The sequence below is a fragment of the Gadus macrocephalus genome, chromosome 3, assembly GCF_031168955.1.
Source record: "Gadus macrocephalus chromosome 3, ASM3116895v1".
NCBI classification, from domain to species: domain Eukaryota; kingdom Metazoa; phylum Chordata; class Actinopteri; order Gadiformes; family Gadidae; genus Gadus; species Gadus macrocephalus.
The window spans coordinates 21,909,032-21,927,775 of NC_082384.1; the positions used below are offsets into that span (position 1 = coordinate 21,909,032).

General features: G+C 48.9%; 1 protein-coding gene across 6 annotated transcripts in view; it reads left to right on the forward strand.

Annotated features, from left to right (window-relative positions):
* The window catches only part of pnpla6 (patatin-like phospholipase domain containing 6), a 31,833-nt gene extending 13,863 nt beyond the window's left edge, over positions 1–17,970 (forward strand). For 2 of the 6 annotated variants that reach the window (XM_060046452.1, XM_060046453.1), the window contains exons 20-37: positions 70–183; positions 688–763; positions 1,505–1,654; positions 2,082–2,145; positions 2,949–3,117; positions 4,956–5,138; positions 5,521–5,639; positions 6,136–6,292; positions 6,776–6,892; positions 7,024–7,093; positions 9,314–9,430; positions 11,657–11,773; positions 13,441–13,589; positions 14,245–14,397; positions 14,594–14,710; positions 15,101–15,188; positions 15,396–15,580; positions 16,149–17,970. In XM_060046452.1, coding sequence (XP_059902435.1) covers positions 70–183; positions 688–763; positions 1,505–1,654; positions 2,082–2,145; positions 2,949–3,117; positions 4,956–5,138; positions 5,521–5,639; positions 6,136–6,292; positions 6,776–6,892; positions 7,024–7,093; positions 9,314–9,430; positions 11,657–11,773; positions 13,441–13,589; positions 14,245–14,397; positions 14,594–14,710; positions 15,101–15,188; positions 15,396–15,580; positions 16,149–16,223 — 2,220 coding nt within the window. In that variant the 3' untranslated portion in view covers positions 16,224–17,970. Of the gene's footprint in view, positions 1–69; positions 184–687; positions 764–1,504; positions 1,655–2,081; positions 2,146–2,948; positions 3,118–4,955; positions 5,139–5,520; positions 5,640–6,135; positions 6,293–6,775; positions 6,893–7,023; positions 7,094–9,313; positions 9,431–10,754; positions 11,635–11,656; positions 11,774–13,440; positions 13,590–14,244; positions 14,398–14,593; positions 14,711–15,100; positions 15,189–15,395; positions 15,581–16,148 lie in introns of those variants that run through there. The other 4 variants (XM_060046455.1, XM_060046454.1, XM_060046456.1 and 1 more) reach the window with 4 other exon arrangements.
* The last annotated feature ends 774 nt before the right edge of the window (positions 17,971–18,744 follow it).

Here is an 18,744-nt window from a genome sequence, read left to right on the forward strand (position 1 = left end):
TCAACGCGGTGAACAGTATTCCATGGTAACCGCACGTCCTCAGTAGGGTCAAACTCACCTGTGTTCCAGGTGGAGGCCCTGACCCGACAGCCCCGCGCCACCACGGTGCACGCCGTCCGCGACACGGAGCTGGTCAAACTGCCCGAGGGAACGCTGAACCACATCAAGAGACGGTACCCCCAGGTAGGTGAACCCCCAGCTCACCCACCTGTCCCTGCATCGCGCCCGCCACACCTGGACTGGAGTCACAATACTGGACTCTCTAACTTTCGAGGCATTACCTTGAAAAATATCGATAATCGGTATCACAGGGAAAAATTTACCACAATTGAGAGCATACGATTTTAGATTTGTATTTATTTGCTTATAAATATGACGGCAGAATGACTGACTGTAGTAAAATGATGAATTACCGCGAGAGACCGCTCTGCGAGTGAGTGACAGGAGGCGGGGCTATGTGGGCCCTGTAGCACTGTGTGTTTGTCTGTCATCTCGCTATGACCGAGAGAGGTAGAGAGAGAAAGTGCAGCTCCTTCTGGTGTATCGATACTGTGGATAATAATACCGACCGAGTATTGAAACCATTTCCAATATTCAGCATCGGTATGTATTGAAAAGTCGACAAAGCCACTCCAGATGTGTTGCCGTGGTGACGGTACTGACCGTTGCACTGTCGGCCCCTGACAGGTGGTGACACGGTTAATCCACCTGCTGGGCCAGAAGATCCTGGGGAACCTGCAGCAGGGCCAGGGGCCCTTTGCAGGTGAGATGATGACCGGAGGGCCTGGGAGTGTTGTACTGAACATCGATGGTTTCATCATGTTTCATCTCCATGCGACGGTTCTGCTAGACGATAGTTCTTCCTTTCGTCTCCATACAATAGTTCTGCTAGAATAGTTCTTCCTTTCATCTCCGTACGATAAGGATGCTGGATGATAGTACTTCCTTTCTAACGATAAATTGTCACTCCTTTTTATTAACCTTCCCCCAAAGGCTGTGATGCCTGATTACATCAGGCATCTCATGTGGCTTTAGTTGATGAGTCCTAAGGCAGCAGAAATTACTGCTTAGGGTTGTCTTTTCATATCATTTTTTTAACACTTCCCGGAGGAGATTGAGGACTCTGCAATAAACCCGCCACTCGCGGCACTAGAAGCGGTGGGCAGCCGCAGTGCGGCGATCAGAGACCAACTCCAGGGCTACTGCCTAGTGCCTAGGTCAAGGGCACTGGCAGGAGTAACCTAACAATAATGTGTTTTTGGTCTGGGAGGGAACCCACGCAAACACGGGGAGAACATACAAACAACAGACAGAAAGGCCCTCCTGGGGTTTAAACCAAGGCCATTCTTGCGGTGGGCTAACAGTGCTGACCACTTTGCCACCTCAAACGCACAATACAGTTCACTGCAGTGGGGAGAGGGTAGCCTGGTCATTACACACGCGTTCAGGCGAGCGCTGTGTTTCCATTGGTTCATCAACGTTGACGGTTCACGCTGTGGTGCAGGGTCAACGATGGGCCTGTCGTCCGTGACCTCCAGCCCGGACGTCACCAACCCCGCCAGCAATCTGTCCACGGTGGCGGTACTGCCCGTCTGTGACGATGTGCCCATCAACGCCTTCAACCTGGAGCTCAGTCACGCCCTCAACGCTATTGGTGAGTCGGCCTTGACCGGGGGCGGAAGCCATCCAAGCTGTTTGCCATTGGTCGGATAGTTTTACCGCCACTGTGGCTGCTGTGTTGGTGTGTGTTCCTAAAAGATGAATGTGAAGACATTAAGTCCTGACTTTAAGAAGCGTAGCAGTATAAGAGTTTAGCCAAATATTTACAACATGTTGAGTAATAATCATTATTTAATATAGTAGGAGTATTTGTCGAGACATTTTCTTAATTAAATTGAGTGATCAAAAGTTTGTACTAAATTAATATAATATAATTTAGTATAAACTTTTGATCACTCAATTGAATTAAGAAAATGTCTCGACAAATAGCTAATCTGAAGTCAATATCCGGGCTAAAAGTCATTTTGATCCATCACTGTGTATGTGGACTGCCGTCACTCATCTCTCTGGTGGTCTTCCAGGTCCCACCCTCCTGCTGACCAGTGAGATCATCAGAGAGCGACTCGGTGCCTCTGCCTTGGACAGGTGAGCTTCAAGTAAACGCATCCCAACCGGTCCTCATCCGACCCCATTCCACTGCTCTCACGTTGTCTGAATGCAGAATTCGGCCAGCTCGTCGTACCAGATAGGGTTAGGTGGTCTTGCTCAGGGACACCTCGACAACCTCCTGGTTACATGTCAACCCGCTCTACAGCCGCTACTGCGGTCCTGAACATCAGACTAAAGTCAAAGAGAAAACGAAAGTACAAAGCCAAACCAAAAATGCAGCAAACCCAACCAAAAGCCCACCTACCCGCGTGGGAAGAGAGAGCGCGGCCGAAGCTGTTCACCTTATGAAGCCTGCAGGCCACACCCACACAGGGGCCCCACATCAGCTGACCACCCTCTGAGCTCCGCCCACTGGCTCCCTACATAGATTAGCCAACAGGAGCGCCAGCAGACTGAGAAAGAGAGCCATCCCAACTAGGGCTGAACGATGTAACAGAACGCGATTTGAAAATCACAAAGGTGCAAACTTTTATTGTTACCTTTTATACGTTATATCAATCCATGCGTCAATTCATCTCAACACATAGGCCTGGCCTGAAGGAAAGAGTACTGTATATGTTTACTTATTCCAATGTTGTGTCGGTCATACTATAGAATGATTCATCTTGTTTAGTGAACAATACGGAACAAAAGGAACTTTAAAAAGAAAAATGCGTACTAAATCGCAATCGCGACGTTGGTCGAAATGATCGCAATTGGGTTACTTCCCCCAAATGGTTCCGCCCTAATCAGAACCCACGGCGCCCTCCCTCTAATGTCGCGTCCTTCCTCCCGGCCAGCGTCCACGAGTACCGTCTGTCCGGCTGGCTGGCGCAGCAGGAGGACATCAACCGGATCGTCCTGTACCAGTCGGACCTCACCATGACCCCCTGGACCCAGCGCTGCATCCGACAGGCCGACTGCATCCTCATCGTGGGGCTGGGGGACCAGGAGCCCGCCCTGGGACAGGTGAGGGGCCGCGGGGACTAGGGGCTCGTCCGCGGCGGAGGGCATTGTGGGGGATTGTCGCCGTATTGAGAGGAGAAGCTAGAATCAACTTAAATAATGGTATGTAACCTAGGCCGCTGAAAGCTGTTGTGATTGGTCGGTTTGAAGTCGTTTGGAATTGGAGGGGGCTAAGTCACAGTTATATACAGCGTTCCTGCTTCTCAAAGAAAACAATAAAAAAAGAAAAACGTTAGCGATTTCACTCAAAATTCACTCCGATGTCAACAAAACGACTTGATGACTGTGTTGATGTTGTATTGTCACTGCCTAAAATCACAAAAATGCACAGTTTGCACCAGAGCATAGTTTGAGAGAATTGATTTTTAAACAAAGACAACTCAAAATGCAGCTCTAAAAAAATCGAAAAGTAGTTTTCTTTACGAGGGTGGGGGCAATCAACAGTTCAGTGGAGGGTGATTTCAACCCTTAGCAGAACGCGTCATTAAAGTTTAAAAGCGGTGAGACAAAGGCGACTGTGATAAAAGCAAGATTTCTTTCCAATACTTGGACATGACTCTATATTGAAACTCTAGTGGCCTCAAATGAAACCATAAACCAGGGGTTCTCAAAGTTTTGACAGCTGAAGGCCAATTTAGGAACCCAAAATCGTACTGAGGGTCGCCAAAAGAAAAAAAATTAGGCGGGAAACGCCGTCAGCATCCCAGTGGTGAAAAAAAACCTTGCACCGTGGACCTCTGGGAGTGAGGTCAAGTGAGGTCTAAATCACGAAACTGAGGTACATCCTCTCAAAGTAATGTACAGTCTGATTAAAACTAACAAATGTAACAGGATTTTATTGAAAGCTTGAGTGAGTCGACTTTTCTCTTTATATTTATTTATTTTTGTTTAAAATTAATATTGATATAATAATAATAAAAAATAAATAAATATATATATATTTTTTTTTAACTTACATCTGTATGTCATTGCGGGCCGCCAGGAATGTTTCTGCGGGCCGCTCTTTGAGAACCAATGGCATAAACGTTTCACTTATGACCTAATAACCATGTGCTATGGATACGTCCTGTGGACACCGCTCTAACCTGACGTTCTTTCCATGTCCCCCCTCATCCCTCCTCCCTCATCTTTCCTGGTCCCTCCTCATCCCCATCCCTCCTCATCCCTCCTCGTCACTCCCTGTCCCTCCTCTTTCCTTGTCCCTCCTCCCTCCTCGTCCCTCCTCATCTGTACTCGTCCTCGTCCCTCCTCATCTGTCCTCATCTGTCCTCGTACCTCATCCCTCCTCATCTGTCCTCGTCCCTCCTCATCTGTCCTCGTCTGTCCTCGACCCTCCTCCCTCCTCGTCCCTCCTCATCTGTCCTCGTCCCTCCTCCCTCCTCGTCCCTCCTCGTCCCTCCTCATCTGTCCTCGTCCCTCCTCCCTCCTCGTCCCTCCTCATCTGTCCTCGTCCCTCCTCGTCCTCCCTCCTCCCCCCTCCTCATCGCTCCCTCGTCCCTCCTCATCTGTCCTCCTCCCTCCTCATCTGTCCTCGTCCCTCATCTGTCCCCATCCCTCCTCCCTCCTCGTCCCTCCTCATCTGTCCTCGTCCCTCGTCCCTCCTCCCCATCTGTCCCCGTCGATCGTCCCTCCTCATCTGTCCTCGTTCCTCCTCCCTCCTCGTCCCTCCTCATCTGTCCTCCTCCCTCCTCCCTCCTCCCTCCTCGTCCCTCCTCATCTGTCCTCCTCCCTCCTCGTCCCTCCTCATCTCTCCTCCTCCCTCCTCGACCCTCCTCATCGCTCCCTGTCCCTCCTCACTCCTTGTCCGTCCCAATCCCACCTCGTCCCTCCTCGTCCCCCAGCTGGAGCAGATGCTGGAGAACACGGCGGTGCGGGCCCTGAAGCAGCTGGTGCTGCTGCACAAGGAGGACGGGCCGGGCCCCTCCAGGACGGTGGAGTGGCTCAACATGCGCAGCTGGTGCTCCGGACATCTGCACCTCAAGTGCCCGCGCCGGGTCTTCTCCAGACGCAGCCCCACCAAACTGGTAAGACCTCCCCGTCCGCCCGTCTGCCGGATCCCGTGTACCCCAGGGGCCCTTCCTCAATCGGGCCCCCACAAGGGCCGGGAAAAGACTTGGCATTGGAGAGCAGTGTTTGGAAGGGGGGGGCGGCGGCTTTGAGGTTTACGAGCTGTCGGATTTGGCAGGGGATCCTGTATGTAATACTCAAAGTATCGGAAAAGCCGGTTATGATTGGATTAATTTCATGGAATGTACTTTGTACTAATCCTGTGCGTTATAGGAGTCAAATAATGTACGGTACATTTGCTTGGTTTTTTAATTCTAAACGTGTGTTTTGTTTCCTCGTCTTGTAACGCATTTTTGTCGCGTGCGTCTGTGCGTGTGTGTGCGTCTGTGTGCGTCGCAGAGGGAAGTGTACGAAAAGGTGTGCGAGAAGACGGTGGACCGACACAGCGACTTCTCGCGGCTGGCCCGGGTTCTGACGGGGAACAGCATCGCCCTGGTGCTGGGGGGAGGGGGGGCCAGGTGAGACACACACACACACACACACACACACACACACACACACACACACACACACACACACACACACACACACACACACACACACACTCCATCCACACCAGCAGGTGGTGCTGTCCCTCCATCTGTTTTTTGTTTGTTTCGTGTTTGTGTTGTATTTTTCGTAAAGGTGACATATTATACCACCAGGTGTGAGTGTGATTAGCCCTTACAGGCCGTTTAAAAAAATATGCCTCTTCTGACACAGTCCGTCCGTCTATCCTCATACATCTAGGTGGACACGCCCACTTGTGATGTCAACAGGGGCAGATTGGTTACCTGGTGTTATAATATGTCACCTTTCAAAGGGGAAGTCTTCGCCCGTTTTAGTAGGATACCTTCCAGCCATGCATGGGGGGATGTCATCCTCTGCCTCTGTCCCCTCTGACCTGCTGCTGTCCCCATAGGTGTCCTCCTCTCTCCCAGTGCCCCTCTGACCTGCGGTTGTCCCCCTATGCAGGGGCTGCTCCCACGTGGGGGTGATCAAGGCCATGGAGGAGTCGGGGATCCCCATCGACATCGTGGGCGGGACCTCCATCGGCTCGTTCATCGGGGCGCTGTACGCAGAGGAGAGGAGCGCCGTCCGGACCAAGCAGAGAGCCAGAGAGTGGTCCAAGGTGCTGCTGCAGACCAGCCGTCACCAGCACACTCACGCCTCACATAAACCCACAAAACATCGGGTTGACGGGAGCCATGGCTCACATTAACACAATCTTTCATGTGGTTTTCATTTTCGCTAATCGTTTATGGGTGACTGCGACTAGAATTGGCAGGGACCTCGCTTTGCCGTATTAAAGGATTTATGAGGGCGAAACATTATGTATTGAGATTTTTTTCATATTTCGATTTAATTTCCGTGTGGTTTGAGGTTGGGGTTCAGGTTCTACAGCTCTGTCGGTGTCCGCCATTAGTCAATTAGCTTATGCTAATTGACTACTGGCGAGGACACTAGTGCCATCTGTGGGATGGTACCATTAATGGGCTCCCACGCTGATGGTTTTTGGCCAACGTTTCTCCATTTCCAGGAAGGGAAGAATGGCTAATGATATTAGCTCAACATTATCTATCAAACTGAATCCCTGAATATCCTTGCCTTTCAGGCCATGAACTCTGTGTTCAAGACCGTGCTGGACCTGACCTACCCCATCACCTCCATGTTCTCTGGCTCTGCCTTCAACACCAGCATCTACAAAGTGTTTCTGGACAAGCAAGCTGAGGTCAGAGGTCACCACCAACCACCATAAATGTACCCTTTTCTTTCTTTTGAGCAGAACTTAAATGTTGCGTAGTGTGTACAATATTCAGGTGCAGGCTGCACTTGAAACACTTGTACTCTGTGCGTTTCCAGGACCTGTGGTTGCCCTACTTCAACGTCACCACGGACATCACGGCCTCGTCCATGCGCGTGCACCAGGACGGTAGGTCGACTGCCGGGCTGAGCTGGCTTCTAGAGTACACCCTTATGCAAGGCTGCAGTGTTGATGACCCACATGTATAAGACATCCATTATGTTAAGCATCACTGTGTAGTAGCACCCTATCGCAAACGTTGGGTAGTGCATGAGTAGTTGTGTTCACACCAACACATGCTTAGATATGCATCAGGTTGTGTTGTGCGTTTTTCAACCCATGCATTGAGATCTTTCACTTTAAGATTGAAATAATATTGCTTTTATGGAATAATAAGGGTTTTGTACTCTATGGGTGGTCTTTTTAATTGTTCAGTAATCGAATCACTTTATTTATGTTAACCCTAAGTTCTGCTGTCCCATCCCTGATAAAGGGTCGGTTTCTAGTATTACTCGATTTTCATTTGCTTGGCTGTTTCTCTCGACCAAAACGTTAACGTTTGTTATGGCCCCTTTGCACGCATACTAACTAACTTGTGTCGCTGTTTGACTTCTTAACCAAATCCTTAACTTTTCACTTGACCCGTGTGTGTTGCACTCAGTTCTTCTAACCTAACACCTTCTGGCCCTGCTCCACTACAGCCGTCAGCCAATCATGGGACTCTCTGAGAGGCGCTCCAGTGTTGCGTTCGCATAGTGCTGCGTGGACATTAGATTGTGTAACGTCGCAAAAAAGATCAAGATTATCAAGACTTCCACAAGTTTAATCTATAATGGCCGATGTACACAACCTCAGAGATTTTATTCTGGTAAAGTTCATTCAACTAATGAGATGGTTGTTATTGTAGGAAAGCAATATTTATTAATTTCAACTTTCATGAAATCTGTGCATCTTTAATTACATTTTTTATTATATTTATTTGGGCTTAAAAATCACCCACAACACTTCAAATCGACAAATCAGCCGAAAGTGTTGACCTTAAAAGGTCCATTTGTGCAATGTTTGCTCATTAAAACGTAGGCCTTCCCTTGACTCATGCGGCCCAGATCCACACCATGTCTCTTAAAGCAACAGAGCACCGTTAGTGGAGCCGGACGCACGTCTGCTTTCTTGTTTGTCTCTCCATGTTTTTTTCGCTCCTAATTTCTCTCCTTCTCTCCTCCATTTGAACTAAGTCATGTATAGTAGAACCGTAGCCTCTCCATCGATTTCCTTTGCACCCATGTCTGTTCCGTTTTTAACAAAGACGATAATTGACTCTCTTAGGGATGTCCGTCCTCAGGACACTCTGCCGAGGAAACTTAACCCCTGTTAGGACCCTGACCGTCAACTACCCCCTCTACCACCGCTCATTTCCGACATCATCCTGTAGGATCCAGACGCTCCATCTTGGCACCCTGCTACCCTATCCCCCCTTTCACCGCGCAGTGCCCTGCCCCCTGCTTTCCTTCACACCCTTTCCTTCTCTGTCTGAGCGTGTTCTGTCACACTTTCTTACGTTTTTTTTAAATCTTAAAAAGTCGTCGTAATTCTTCCCGTTCCTTTTACTCCGGGTATTTAGGGTGGCTTAGCTGCTTAGATTCTGATACGTCCAAGAGTATCTTGAGCTCTATAAAACAGTGTGTAGTCTAGTTGGCCAGTGGACAGAGCTGGCCTGAGCACATCCTATAATGAGGATTTCCTAGTTGCTTAAGTAGTTTGTTATTCCAATAGCGTTCCTCTCTTTCTTTCTCCCTCCCTCTCTCTCCCTCTTTCCCTCCCTCCCTACGACCCTCGCTGGAGCCATCTAACATTGCTAATCCTAATTGATATGCTAAAACCAAATATGTATACAGACCTAACATAGCCTGTTGCAAGACCAGGGGCCTAATTTATCTTCAGATTATTTTTAATTGAATCAAACGTGTTATATATATTAATGTGTGGATTGGCTTTACATTACACTATTTGGATGCATTTTTGTAAATCCCAATCGATTTTGTTTAAGATATTTGGGATTCATAGAAATACTGGACAGATGTTTCTCTATCAAAGCAGCCTGCCTGTTATTCCCGAACCTTGCCGTTTTTTTGTTCTAGTTTGTCTCTCTCTCTCTCTCTCTCTCTCTCTCTCTCTCTCTCTCTCTCTCTCTCTCTCTCTCTCTCTCTCTCTCTCTCTCTCTCTCTCTCTCTCTCTCTCTCTCTCTCTCTCTCTCTCTCGATATGGATATATATAAATACATAGGTCACCTGAACCCACCTCCCTCCTCCCTTGTTTGATGTGCTCTCTCCATCTCCATCTTCCTGACAGGCTGTGTGTGGCGCTATGTTAGAGCCAGTGCCTCCTACACCCCCTATTTACCTCCCCTCTGCGACCCCAAGGACGGCCACTTGCTTGTGGATGGTTGCTATGTTAACAATGTCCCAGGTCAGACATCGGAAAGAAACGACATTAACACCATTGCCCGGTCGTACCGCCTCCCCCTCCCTCTCCCCCCGTCTCACAACCTCACTCAGCTCGAAAACCACCACATAGACCACCCAGAGACCCTCCCTCCCTCCCTCCCTCCCTCCCCTGCCCTCCCCCATCCCCTTCCCCCACACCCACCCCACCCTTCTCACTCCTTTAACTCCCCCCCCATCCTGACCAGTTGGACATTGGGGACCCATGGTTTGGAAGGAAAGACCTCATTAGTATCTGAATCGGCCGCATATACAATATATATATATATATATATGTATAAATATATTCTGTATATATGTATACATATTCAACTAAAGATGATCCACTGTTTTAGTGGATCGCAGATTAGTTCTCCCCTCCCAACGGTTGTGACGACAACTCTTAACGCAGATTCCAAATTGGTTTGGCCCCGCCCCCTCGTTGAATCCCCATGCGTCTGCCTCCCCCTATTGGCTTGCAAGGCAGTGCTAGTGCATGCTGCGGTTATCCATGGGTTCGCTCCATAGAGAAAGAGAGAATGAGAGGTGCATGATGGCCCTGCTTTTTCCAAGTGCCCCATGTTTATCATTTCACCCCCCCCCCCCCCCCAACCCACCCACCCTAATTGTCATCCCCTCGTGTTGAGGAATGCACAGAAGTGTACGTGCTTGTGTTTTGATTTGTCAAAGAAAGTTTCCATGCTTTTTTTGCACTTGAGGCTCAGGGTCGATTTTTTTTGTTTTTAGTTAATTCAACTCGTATGAGGGATGATGATAGAAATACATCTGCATCTTAGTCTTCTAAGAAACCCTTATTAGGTTCAAGGTGACCACCGTGCACAATGGATGTCTCGGCCTCCAGGTCTATTATAGTTTAGTGCCGTGAGATGTCATCACTTCCTCCGTCTGTGTCTGTGGTGGCAGTTCTCTGAATTCTCTGAATTTCTGCTCTACAAGTGTGTGTGTGTGTGTGTGTGTGTCTTGCTGACTCCACCGCGGCATGCTTCCATCTCAGCCATGCAAGGAACGCCCTTTGCCCTATTCTCCACCTCCATGTCCACTTTAAACACCTCCACAAACGTGTTACTGTTATTACCCTCCCCAACCTTCTCCCTATGGCTTTGCTTGCCCTTATGTGCACGCCAATGCTTTACCTCATGAGCCAATCACTATATTTAATGTAAATATACTGCCTATTGGTTTCTATCTTTCCTCATGTAGTGCTTTGATTGTTCACAATAAGTGTTCTGGATCCTACAGTTGCCACTCCCTGCCCCATACTGCAAATAAAAACGGTCCCTCCTTCCTAGTATACGACGAGGCGTCAGCGATGCAAAGGATCCACAAGCCCCGCCGCAATCTCATTCCGATCACCGAGTGCTACCAATCAACCGCACACGGTCCCTTCACTTCAAATCAGGCCAATTCTGCAGCTTCAGATTTCTCTGGCAGCCCTCTCAAACTCCACAACAGAGTCAGACGCAGCGTCCTCTGTTCTGCTATCCTTCCAACCCATGCAGCCAGCGGCCTCCTCCTCCGCTCCGCTGGCACCGAGCTAAGACCCAGGGCAGGCCGCCATGGTTGACCCACCACATGTTCACCGCGGGCAGACACGGGACCCCTGAATGTTGTCACGACAACGGCCCACTGCTCCTCCTCCTCCTCCTTCGAGACTCGGATTTGTTTGCCGTCCGTAGCCTTTTACAAACATTCGTCATTGGGGCTTCTCTGGACGATATAAAAACCAAGTTATGAGGATTAAATCGGATTGATTGTAAAGCTACCTCAGATCCATAGGATTTCTGATCTCGCGACGGAAGGAGCGACGACGTTGTCGGGGCAAAATTCTGGCGGCCAAACTCGGCCTTGACGCTCTGTCGCGGCCACCGCGCCCTCTCTTACCTCGGGCAGCGCCGCGTTGCCACGCAAGGTGTCTGCGCCCGGGTAACAGGTGTCCGTCGGGGCACAACAGAGTGTGAAGGTCACCCCCAGGACCACAGGCCCCGGCCTCGCTCCCTCTCCTCCCCAGGAGGGGGGGGGGCGGGGGCACCTGACCGCCGGGCAGGGGCTGTGGTCGGGGTTGGACACTAACCAAACGCATTTTGGTTAACCTTGATTGAGATGTTATTCCATCCCCCTGAACCCTCCCCCCCCTCCTCCCCCAACCCCAAACCTCTCCCCCCCCGCTCCCACACCTCCCTCCCGGTGATAGGCTCACTGTGGCGCTATGTGCGGGCGAGCATGACCCTTTCGGGGTACCTGCCGCCCCTCTGCGACCCCAAAGACGGCAACTTGCTAATGGACGGGGGCTACATCAACAACCTGCCAGGCAAGTAGAGGGGGAGCACCCCCTGACACGTACCAGGGGGGTACGGTACCATGTCCCTGCCAGAGGGGGGCAGTAATGCATTCAGGGCGGTAGAGGGTTGTCTGCGGGTTCGAGCGGGTAAGTATGCAACCAGGGGGGGATTGGAGATTTCCCCGTCCGTTTTGTTTGAGTTTCTAATTGTACATTTTTTATAGTTTTGCCAAATTATTATAAGATATATTTTTGTCTAAATTGAGTAGTGAACTCAACACGAGACAAAAATATTTGTGGACTGGTGGAAATCTGCATTGGTTGGGTTGTATTGAATGTTGTGTTGAACTTTGCAAGAAAGAACTAAATATCACACGTCTACCTATCTGTTAATTCCTATAGCACAAGGCAATGTGATATAACTGTCCATCAAACAGCCTGGTGGTAACACGTGTGATGTGAATTTCGTTCGTTTTTTAGTTGAAGCTTTTACATGAAAGCAGCTTAAATTAAATCTGCACTATTTAGCTTTTTAATTTGGAAAATACTGCGTGGTTCTGTGGTAACATCGTTTTTCTATGTATAATTATAATAAAGAGATGATCATCAAGATAACATGATCTTTAATCAAATACAATCTTACTTTTGGCTGCCTGAATCTCATTTGCTCCACTGGCAAGAAATTTTGATTAAACAGAAAGTGTGTCAGCAAATGCAGACATAATTCAATCAATCTATCTCAATTAAGTTCTCTTGTGTTTCGCTGGTGTAGCAATGGGCAATAGGGGACCCTTCTGACATTCAAGCAAAAGTACATAGTGCAGCTTTAAACCCTAAAGTATTGTAAGACGGAAATAAAAATCAAGAATCTATTGTTCCTAGACACCAGTCTGTTTTTTGGACGTTTTTTTCTGCTTTCAATAAAACGTACTGACTCTTTGGGAAAAAACAACAACAGTTTCTGTGAATCAAGCTGTATGTAGGGTGTAAGGTCTCGTGAGGTAGGGGACTATTTCCTCTGTGGACCATTGCATGAGAACAAAACCACCTCATGCTCACGTATTCGCGTGAAGCAAAAAAAACACAGAACTTCTCGAGGAAGTCCTCCCCTTTGTCGGCCTCTGTGAGTAACAACAGTCTCGTCATGTTTCCCCAAGCTCTGTGCAGTGTTATCCTGCTGCTTCAAACTGTTGTTTGTACGCTGTTGGCTGTCGTCGGAGGTTTGTGGAATACAGTGTTTCAGAGACGTTGCTCCAACCGATAGGATTTCCGACACAAATCGACTCATTATCGATGTATCTTTCAAATGCATTGCTCTAGATCTTGTGCTTCGGTACAATGAACAAACCGATGGTGGGCCTTCTTTCTGGACTGTACAGGTGTCCTTGAGCCACACAGCAGAATGACCAACGGTCTCTGACCTATTATTCTCAATAAGACAAACCAAAGACTATCTCCTAATCTCTCTCCATCCTTATTTAGACCGATGACAAAAAGCAAGCTTTCTGTGGTTGTGTCTTTGCTGTGTGAGCCCATCTGAACATTTGAAAGGAACAGAAAGAAGCGGTTACCCAACAACGCATGCAACACAATATCCTCTTCATCGTCTCCTCGTCACCCTGGCTGTATGTGCTCGTGGGCTCGTGTGTGTGTGCGTGTGCCCGTGTGAATATGTGCGTGTGTGTCGCGTATTGCAGCGGACATTGCCAGAAACATGGGCGCCAAAACGGTCATAGCCATCGATGTGGGGAGCAAAGACGAGACGGACCTCTGTAACTACGGCGACTCCCTGTCGGGTTGGTGGTTGCTATGGAAACGCATTAACCCCTGGGCAGAGAAAGTGAAGGTATGGACAACTGTGCTGGTTATATCATCTGAATTAAGAGCATGGTACACCCTTTGACTTATTTTACTGTCTGATTACAAATGTCCGATATCAAGTGTTTGTTTTTCTTCAATTTATAATAAATGAAGGAGAGATTCTTGCTCACCAAGCGCCTCCAAGCTTCCCCCAAACAGAAACCTGTAAAGTATCCGTGTCCTCGAGGAACGATGCCTCTTCTCCTAGTTTCTTTCTTTCGTTTTTTTCCCTGCGGAAATTGTCCAGTTAAACATTCTCCAATGTTGGTTCAAGCACTTCATATGCATGCTCTTCCACTGATAAGAATCAGAGGAGGACCTCAGCAAATGTCCGGGAAACTAACTCAAAAGTAGGGTAATACGTAATTTTTTCGAATCACCAGATTCACCCGTTAGTATTGCCAATGAACCTATTACTTCCAAATGGATTTAATGAGAAGTGGGTAACATATATATATATATATATATATATATATAATTAATTTCATTATTATTTTTATTATTATTTATATATTTTTGAAAGTACCTTCCAAATCGTATCTGTTGGATACAATTTAACAGACAGACACCAACACTCACACACACCACAGCCCTCCACCTCCCCGCCCCTGACTCGGGTGGTCTCCCTGGGAGCGCTCTAGGTGCCGGACATGGCGGAGATCCAGTCGCGGCTGGCCTACGTGTCGTGCGTGCGGCAGCTAGAGCTGGTGAAGAAGAGCGCCTACTGCGAGTACATCCGGCCGCCCATCGACCGCTTCAAGACCATGGACTTCGGCAAGTTCGACGAGATCCACGTAAGTCCCCGTCTCAGGCCTGGTCTACTGACCCATGATGTCCAGAACGAGGGTCCTCCAGTCCACAACTCTGTGTGTGTGTGTGTGTGTGTGTGTGTGTGTGTGTGTGTGTGTGTGTGTGTGTGTGTGTGTGTGTGTGTGTGTGTGTGTGTGTGTGTGTGTGTGTGTGTGTGTGTGTGTGTGTGTGTGTGTGCAGGACGTGGGCTACCAGCACGGCAAGCTGCTGTTCACCGGCTGGGCCCGCGGGGACATCATCGACAACATGCTAAAGGACCACCGCTCGGCGGACTACAACGACAGCAAGAGGAACGACGTGAGAGATACACACACACACACTGACACCTCCACGCACCTACACTCAGAATAACTGATCCATCTGCAATGTGTGGATGGTTGCCCATTGGTCTCCAGAGAACGATGGGAGGTGCCTTCAGAGATCCTGCCCTTTAGCTGTTATGTGTGAACATGTAAAGCAACGGTTCCCAACCTTTTTTGGCATTTTCAATTTTTTTAGTTTTTTTCTAAGCATCTTCTGTGACTAGTCGTTGTTTTCTCCTGGCTGTGAATTTAGGCCCTCAGTTTGTATACACAAGATGTCTGACACCTTTTAAATTCAATGGTTTGCTAAAACCAAATATCCATAGTTTATTTCATCAATCTCCTGAAACCCCATGTGCCCCCCCCCCCCCCACCCTACCCCTAGACATGTACCCGTCCTGCGGCAGACTTCACGGACCTGGCGGAGATCGTGTCCAGGATCGACCCGGTCCAGAGCTACGTCGCCGAGGACGGTGAGAGCGCTCGGCCCTCACCCCGTCCAGTGAATCCCCCTCGGGCCGGGACCCGTCTCTCTCTTCTGCTTCTTCTACTTCAGTACATTTAGAGCTACGCTTGAAGTAGATCATGTGGGCTGTCAAACCGTTGTTTGAAGCAGGTTTGCGTGTGTCCGTGTGTGTGTGCGTGTGTGCGTGTGTGCGTGTGCGTGTGTGTGTGTGTAGCCGAGGAGTCGGACGGGCTGACGGAGTACGAGGAGGACGGGATGGACACGGTGAGGGAGGAGGAAGGCGAGGAGGAGGAGGAGGAGGACGACGACGGAGAGTCCCCCGGAGACCAGTCCCCCGGAGACCAGTCTCCCGGAGACCTGTCCCCTGGAGAGTGGGGCCCCAACGGGGTGTTCCAGACGGTGAGAGCCCCTCTAACGGACCCCCCCCCCGACCCACGGGCACGGACCGTGGGTCGGGGGTCAAACCTTACAACGTAACCTTCAGTAAACTAGCCTTGGTCAAGGTCATCCAAAACGACGCTGTGCGACGCCTCGATTTAACACCGAAAGAGAAGCGATTCTTTGGCGCGGCGCGATTAACCTACAAGGCCGATTGCAAAGACTGTAACAGGTGTGACATTTCTCGCGAATGGCACCGCGCAAATGACGTGAAACTCCCTCGATTCTACTCACGATTCTTCTTGATTTGCTTCGTTCGCTTGTTCGCTCGAGGGTGAAATATATGAAGTTTGGTGCGAACTCCGCGTAAAGCGGTGTCATGAGAGCCCGTCAGTCACAAAGTGCGGTTCCCATGTTCAAAATCGTGCTTTTGGTTTTGGTGTGAACACGGGTTTGGACTAACATCGCACCAGTCAGTAAGTGTGTGGGGGTTAAATATCCTTCGTTGAGCAGACGGTTCTTCCATTTGTTCCACAAACGCCGCAAGCAATTGTTCCTTTAGTAACGACAGCCTTCCCGCCCCCCACAGGATGAGGACAAAACGGTGCGTCAGCGAAGGAAGTTCGCCCTGGACTCGAACACCTCGGAGGTGTCGGACTGCTGACGGCTGGGCGAGGAGCCTAAAGCGACCCCCCCCCCCCCCCTGGGACAGGAAGCCCGCTTCCTGTCCCAGAAGACCCACGCGGGCTCGACCTTAGAGTCGGCCATCTTTTTAAACTTGACAGACTCTCGTCATCGGAGACTCGCTGGGGAACTTTGTGTTTGTTTTCATGTCTTGAGGAATTTCAACTTTGAACTTTACGCTTAACTTATGAACCGTCCCCCACCCCCCATGATATGTGAACCGCACATCACATCGTATCACCTGTGGACCTGTACTTTCCTGAACTGAAGACCCCCCACCTCTCCATCCAGGAGACTCCCCCCTCACTTTGCCCCCTCCCCCCTCACTGAGACCCCTCCCCCCTCACTGAGGCCCCTCCCCCCTCACTGAGGCCCCTCCCCCCTCACTGAAACCCCTCCCTCTTCACTGAGGCCCCTCCCTCTGGACAGCCTTTCATAAAAGTAAACTAAAGAACTGTATCCTGGCTCAATGGTCGGCTTCCTCCTCAGAACTCCCCCACCACCACTCACGCCTGCATGCCCCTGCCTGCCGCAGGTTTATCATATAACGCTAATTTAGACAACGCTAAGCTAAAGAAAAACGTCTCCGCCGTACCGCTGATTAACTATATTTTGTGTGTGTGTGTGTGTGTGTGTGTGTGTGTGTGTGTGTGTGTGTGTGTGTGTGTGTGTGTGTGTGTGTGTGTGTGTGTGTGTGTGTGTGTGTGTGTGTGTGTGTGTGTCACAGCCACGTTGCGGGAAGAAATGGACTGAACCACTCATGGAGGTCAGTGGAGTTAAATCCATGCACTCATAGTGAATGAATGGGCCGCCCGTAGAATGTCCCGGTAGATGGGCGTGGCTGGTTGGGGGTGAAAATCGTGGACAGGTTTTTTGAATGGACGAACGGAGATGGAAATTCTCAGTTTGGAGTAACAACGACATGACTTGAATGTTTTTGGCAAGTGTGCCAACGTTGGTGTATTTCCTAAGTACTGTCACAGCAACGGCTCTAGGGTTGATTACTGTGAGCTCGAATCACGGAGGCTGATTCAACAAGGATCTGGACAGCGAAAGACGCACTTGCCTCCAGACGTCTCGCAAGATAACGCGGTACCCCGCGTGTGGCACTACACATCCCCCTTCCTTAGGGGACAGCTCTTGTAAATGGACTGCTATGTAACATGCGTCTTATTAATGTAAAATGATACTTATGGCTTAAGGAGCCGTTTCGCCATCTGGATCTGTACGTATGCAGACCTATACATTAAGTCAATTAAACCAATAAAAACGTGACTTAAAACTATTAATCCAGGCAGTTTATGGACCTATGTTATAACTCGCACATACGTGGTACTATGCCAGTGCCGGTACAGGGATGAATATGATTCACGTGTCAAAGCTGCATCGCAGATCCGCGGGACCTTGATGAGGCCCCCATCATGGCCAGTCTGCTGTACATTTTCACCCCATCCTGTGTTGGGAATGGTTTTGTTTATTAATTTAATTTTTAATATGAGAGAATCTCCAAATGATAATTTTAATATAAATGGTTATTTTATAATTAGCTTGGCTTTGGTGTTTTTTTTGCACTGAAATGTTCTCTTTTTATTTGTTCTGCCATAGAGACTAACTTATTGATTTGTATTCGTCCCAGGCCTTGAGACGCAGGGGGCTTAGGATCTCAGGCATACTCGTGCTGACGGATCATTTAATATGCATTCTGGATAATAAATATTAATTACACACCATGTCTCCTTGTCTTGCATGTACCCATTTTCATTGAATAGTTGTAAATTAAAGTACTTAACATATCAATTAGATCCCTAAGGGAACTGTGAGCATAAACTCAGAGGATGCATTATGCAAATCATGTAGATATAGATCGATCACCTTTCGTATGTTAATTGTTTTAATTCATTGTTAAATCCATATTGGCATGCAGGGCCGTCGCACCGAATTCTGGGCCCTTTGGCCTGGCGGCAAAAGGGCCCCGTTGAGCGCAGTGTGCGGCTCGTACCACTAGGGGGTGGTAAAAAATCGTAAATATTTTTTTTTTTTATTCCCATGGGCCACCCCTCTGCCTTGGCCCCCCCCACAACTCTCCACCTTACACCCGCAGTCCGACGGCACTGTTGGCACCGGTGTTTTTAATGACACCGTGGAAAAGAACAGCGTTAGGTAATGCCGTTATTTTTTCAGCAACGGGATAATCTAACTAATTACTGTTTCCGTTGTTACAACGCCGTTACCGTTACTGTATGTTAAATGCAGTGCGTTACTATTAATTGATTGAATTGAACTGGGTAATCCGAACGCACCCTTGGCTCCACAGAAACTGCTCGGGGGAGACTGGGTGGGTTAACAACGAGATAAGCAATTATGATTGGCTAAGGCAGAGTCATGTTTCATTGTAGCCAATCAGATCCAGTGTTTTTACAGACACCTTTGCAACCAAGCAAATGAAAAATTCAGTTGGAAGTATATCAGGGCCTTGAATGGGCAGTTCAACCATTTAAAAA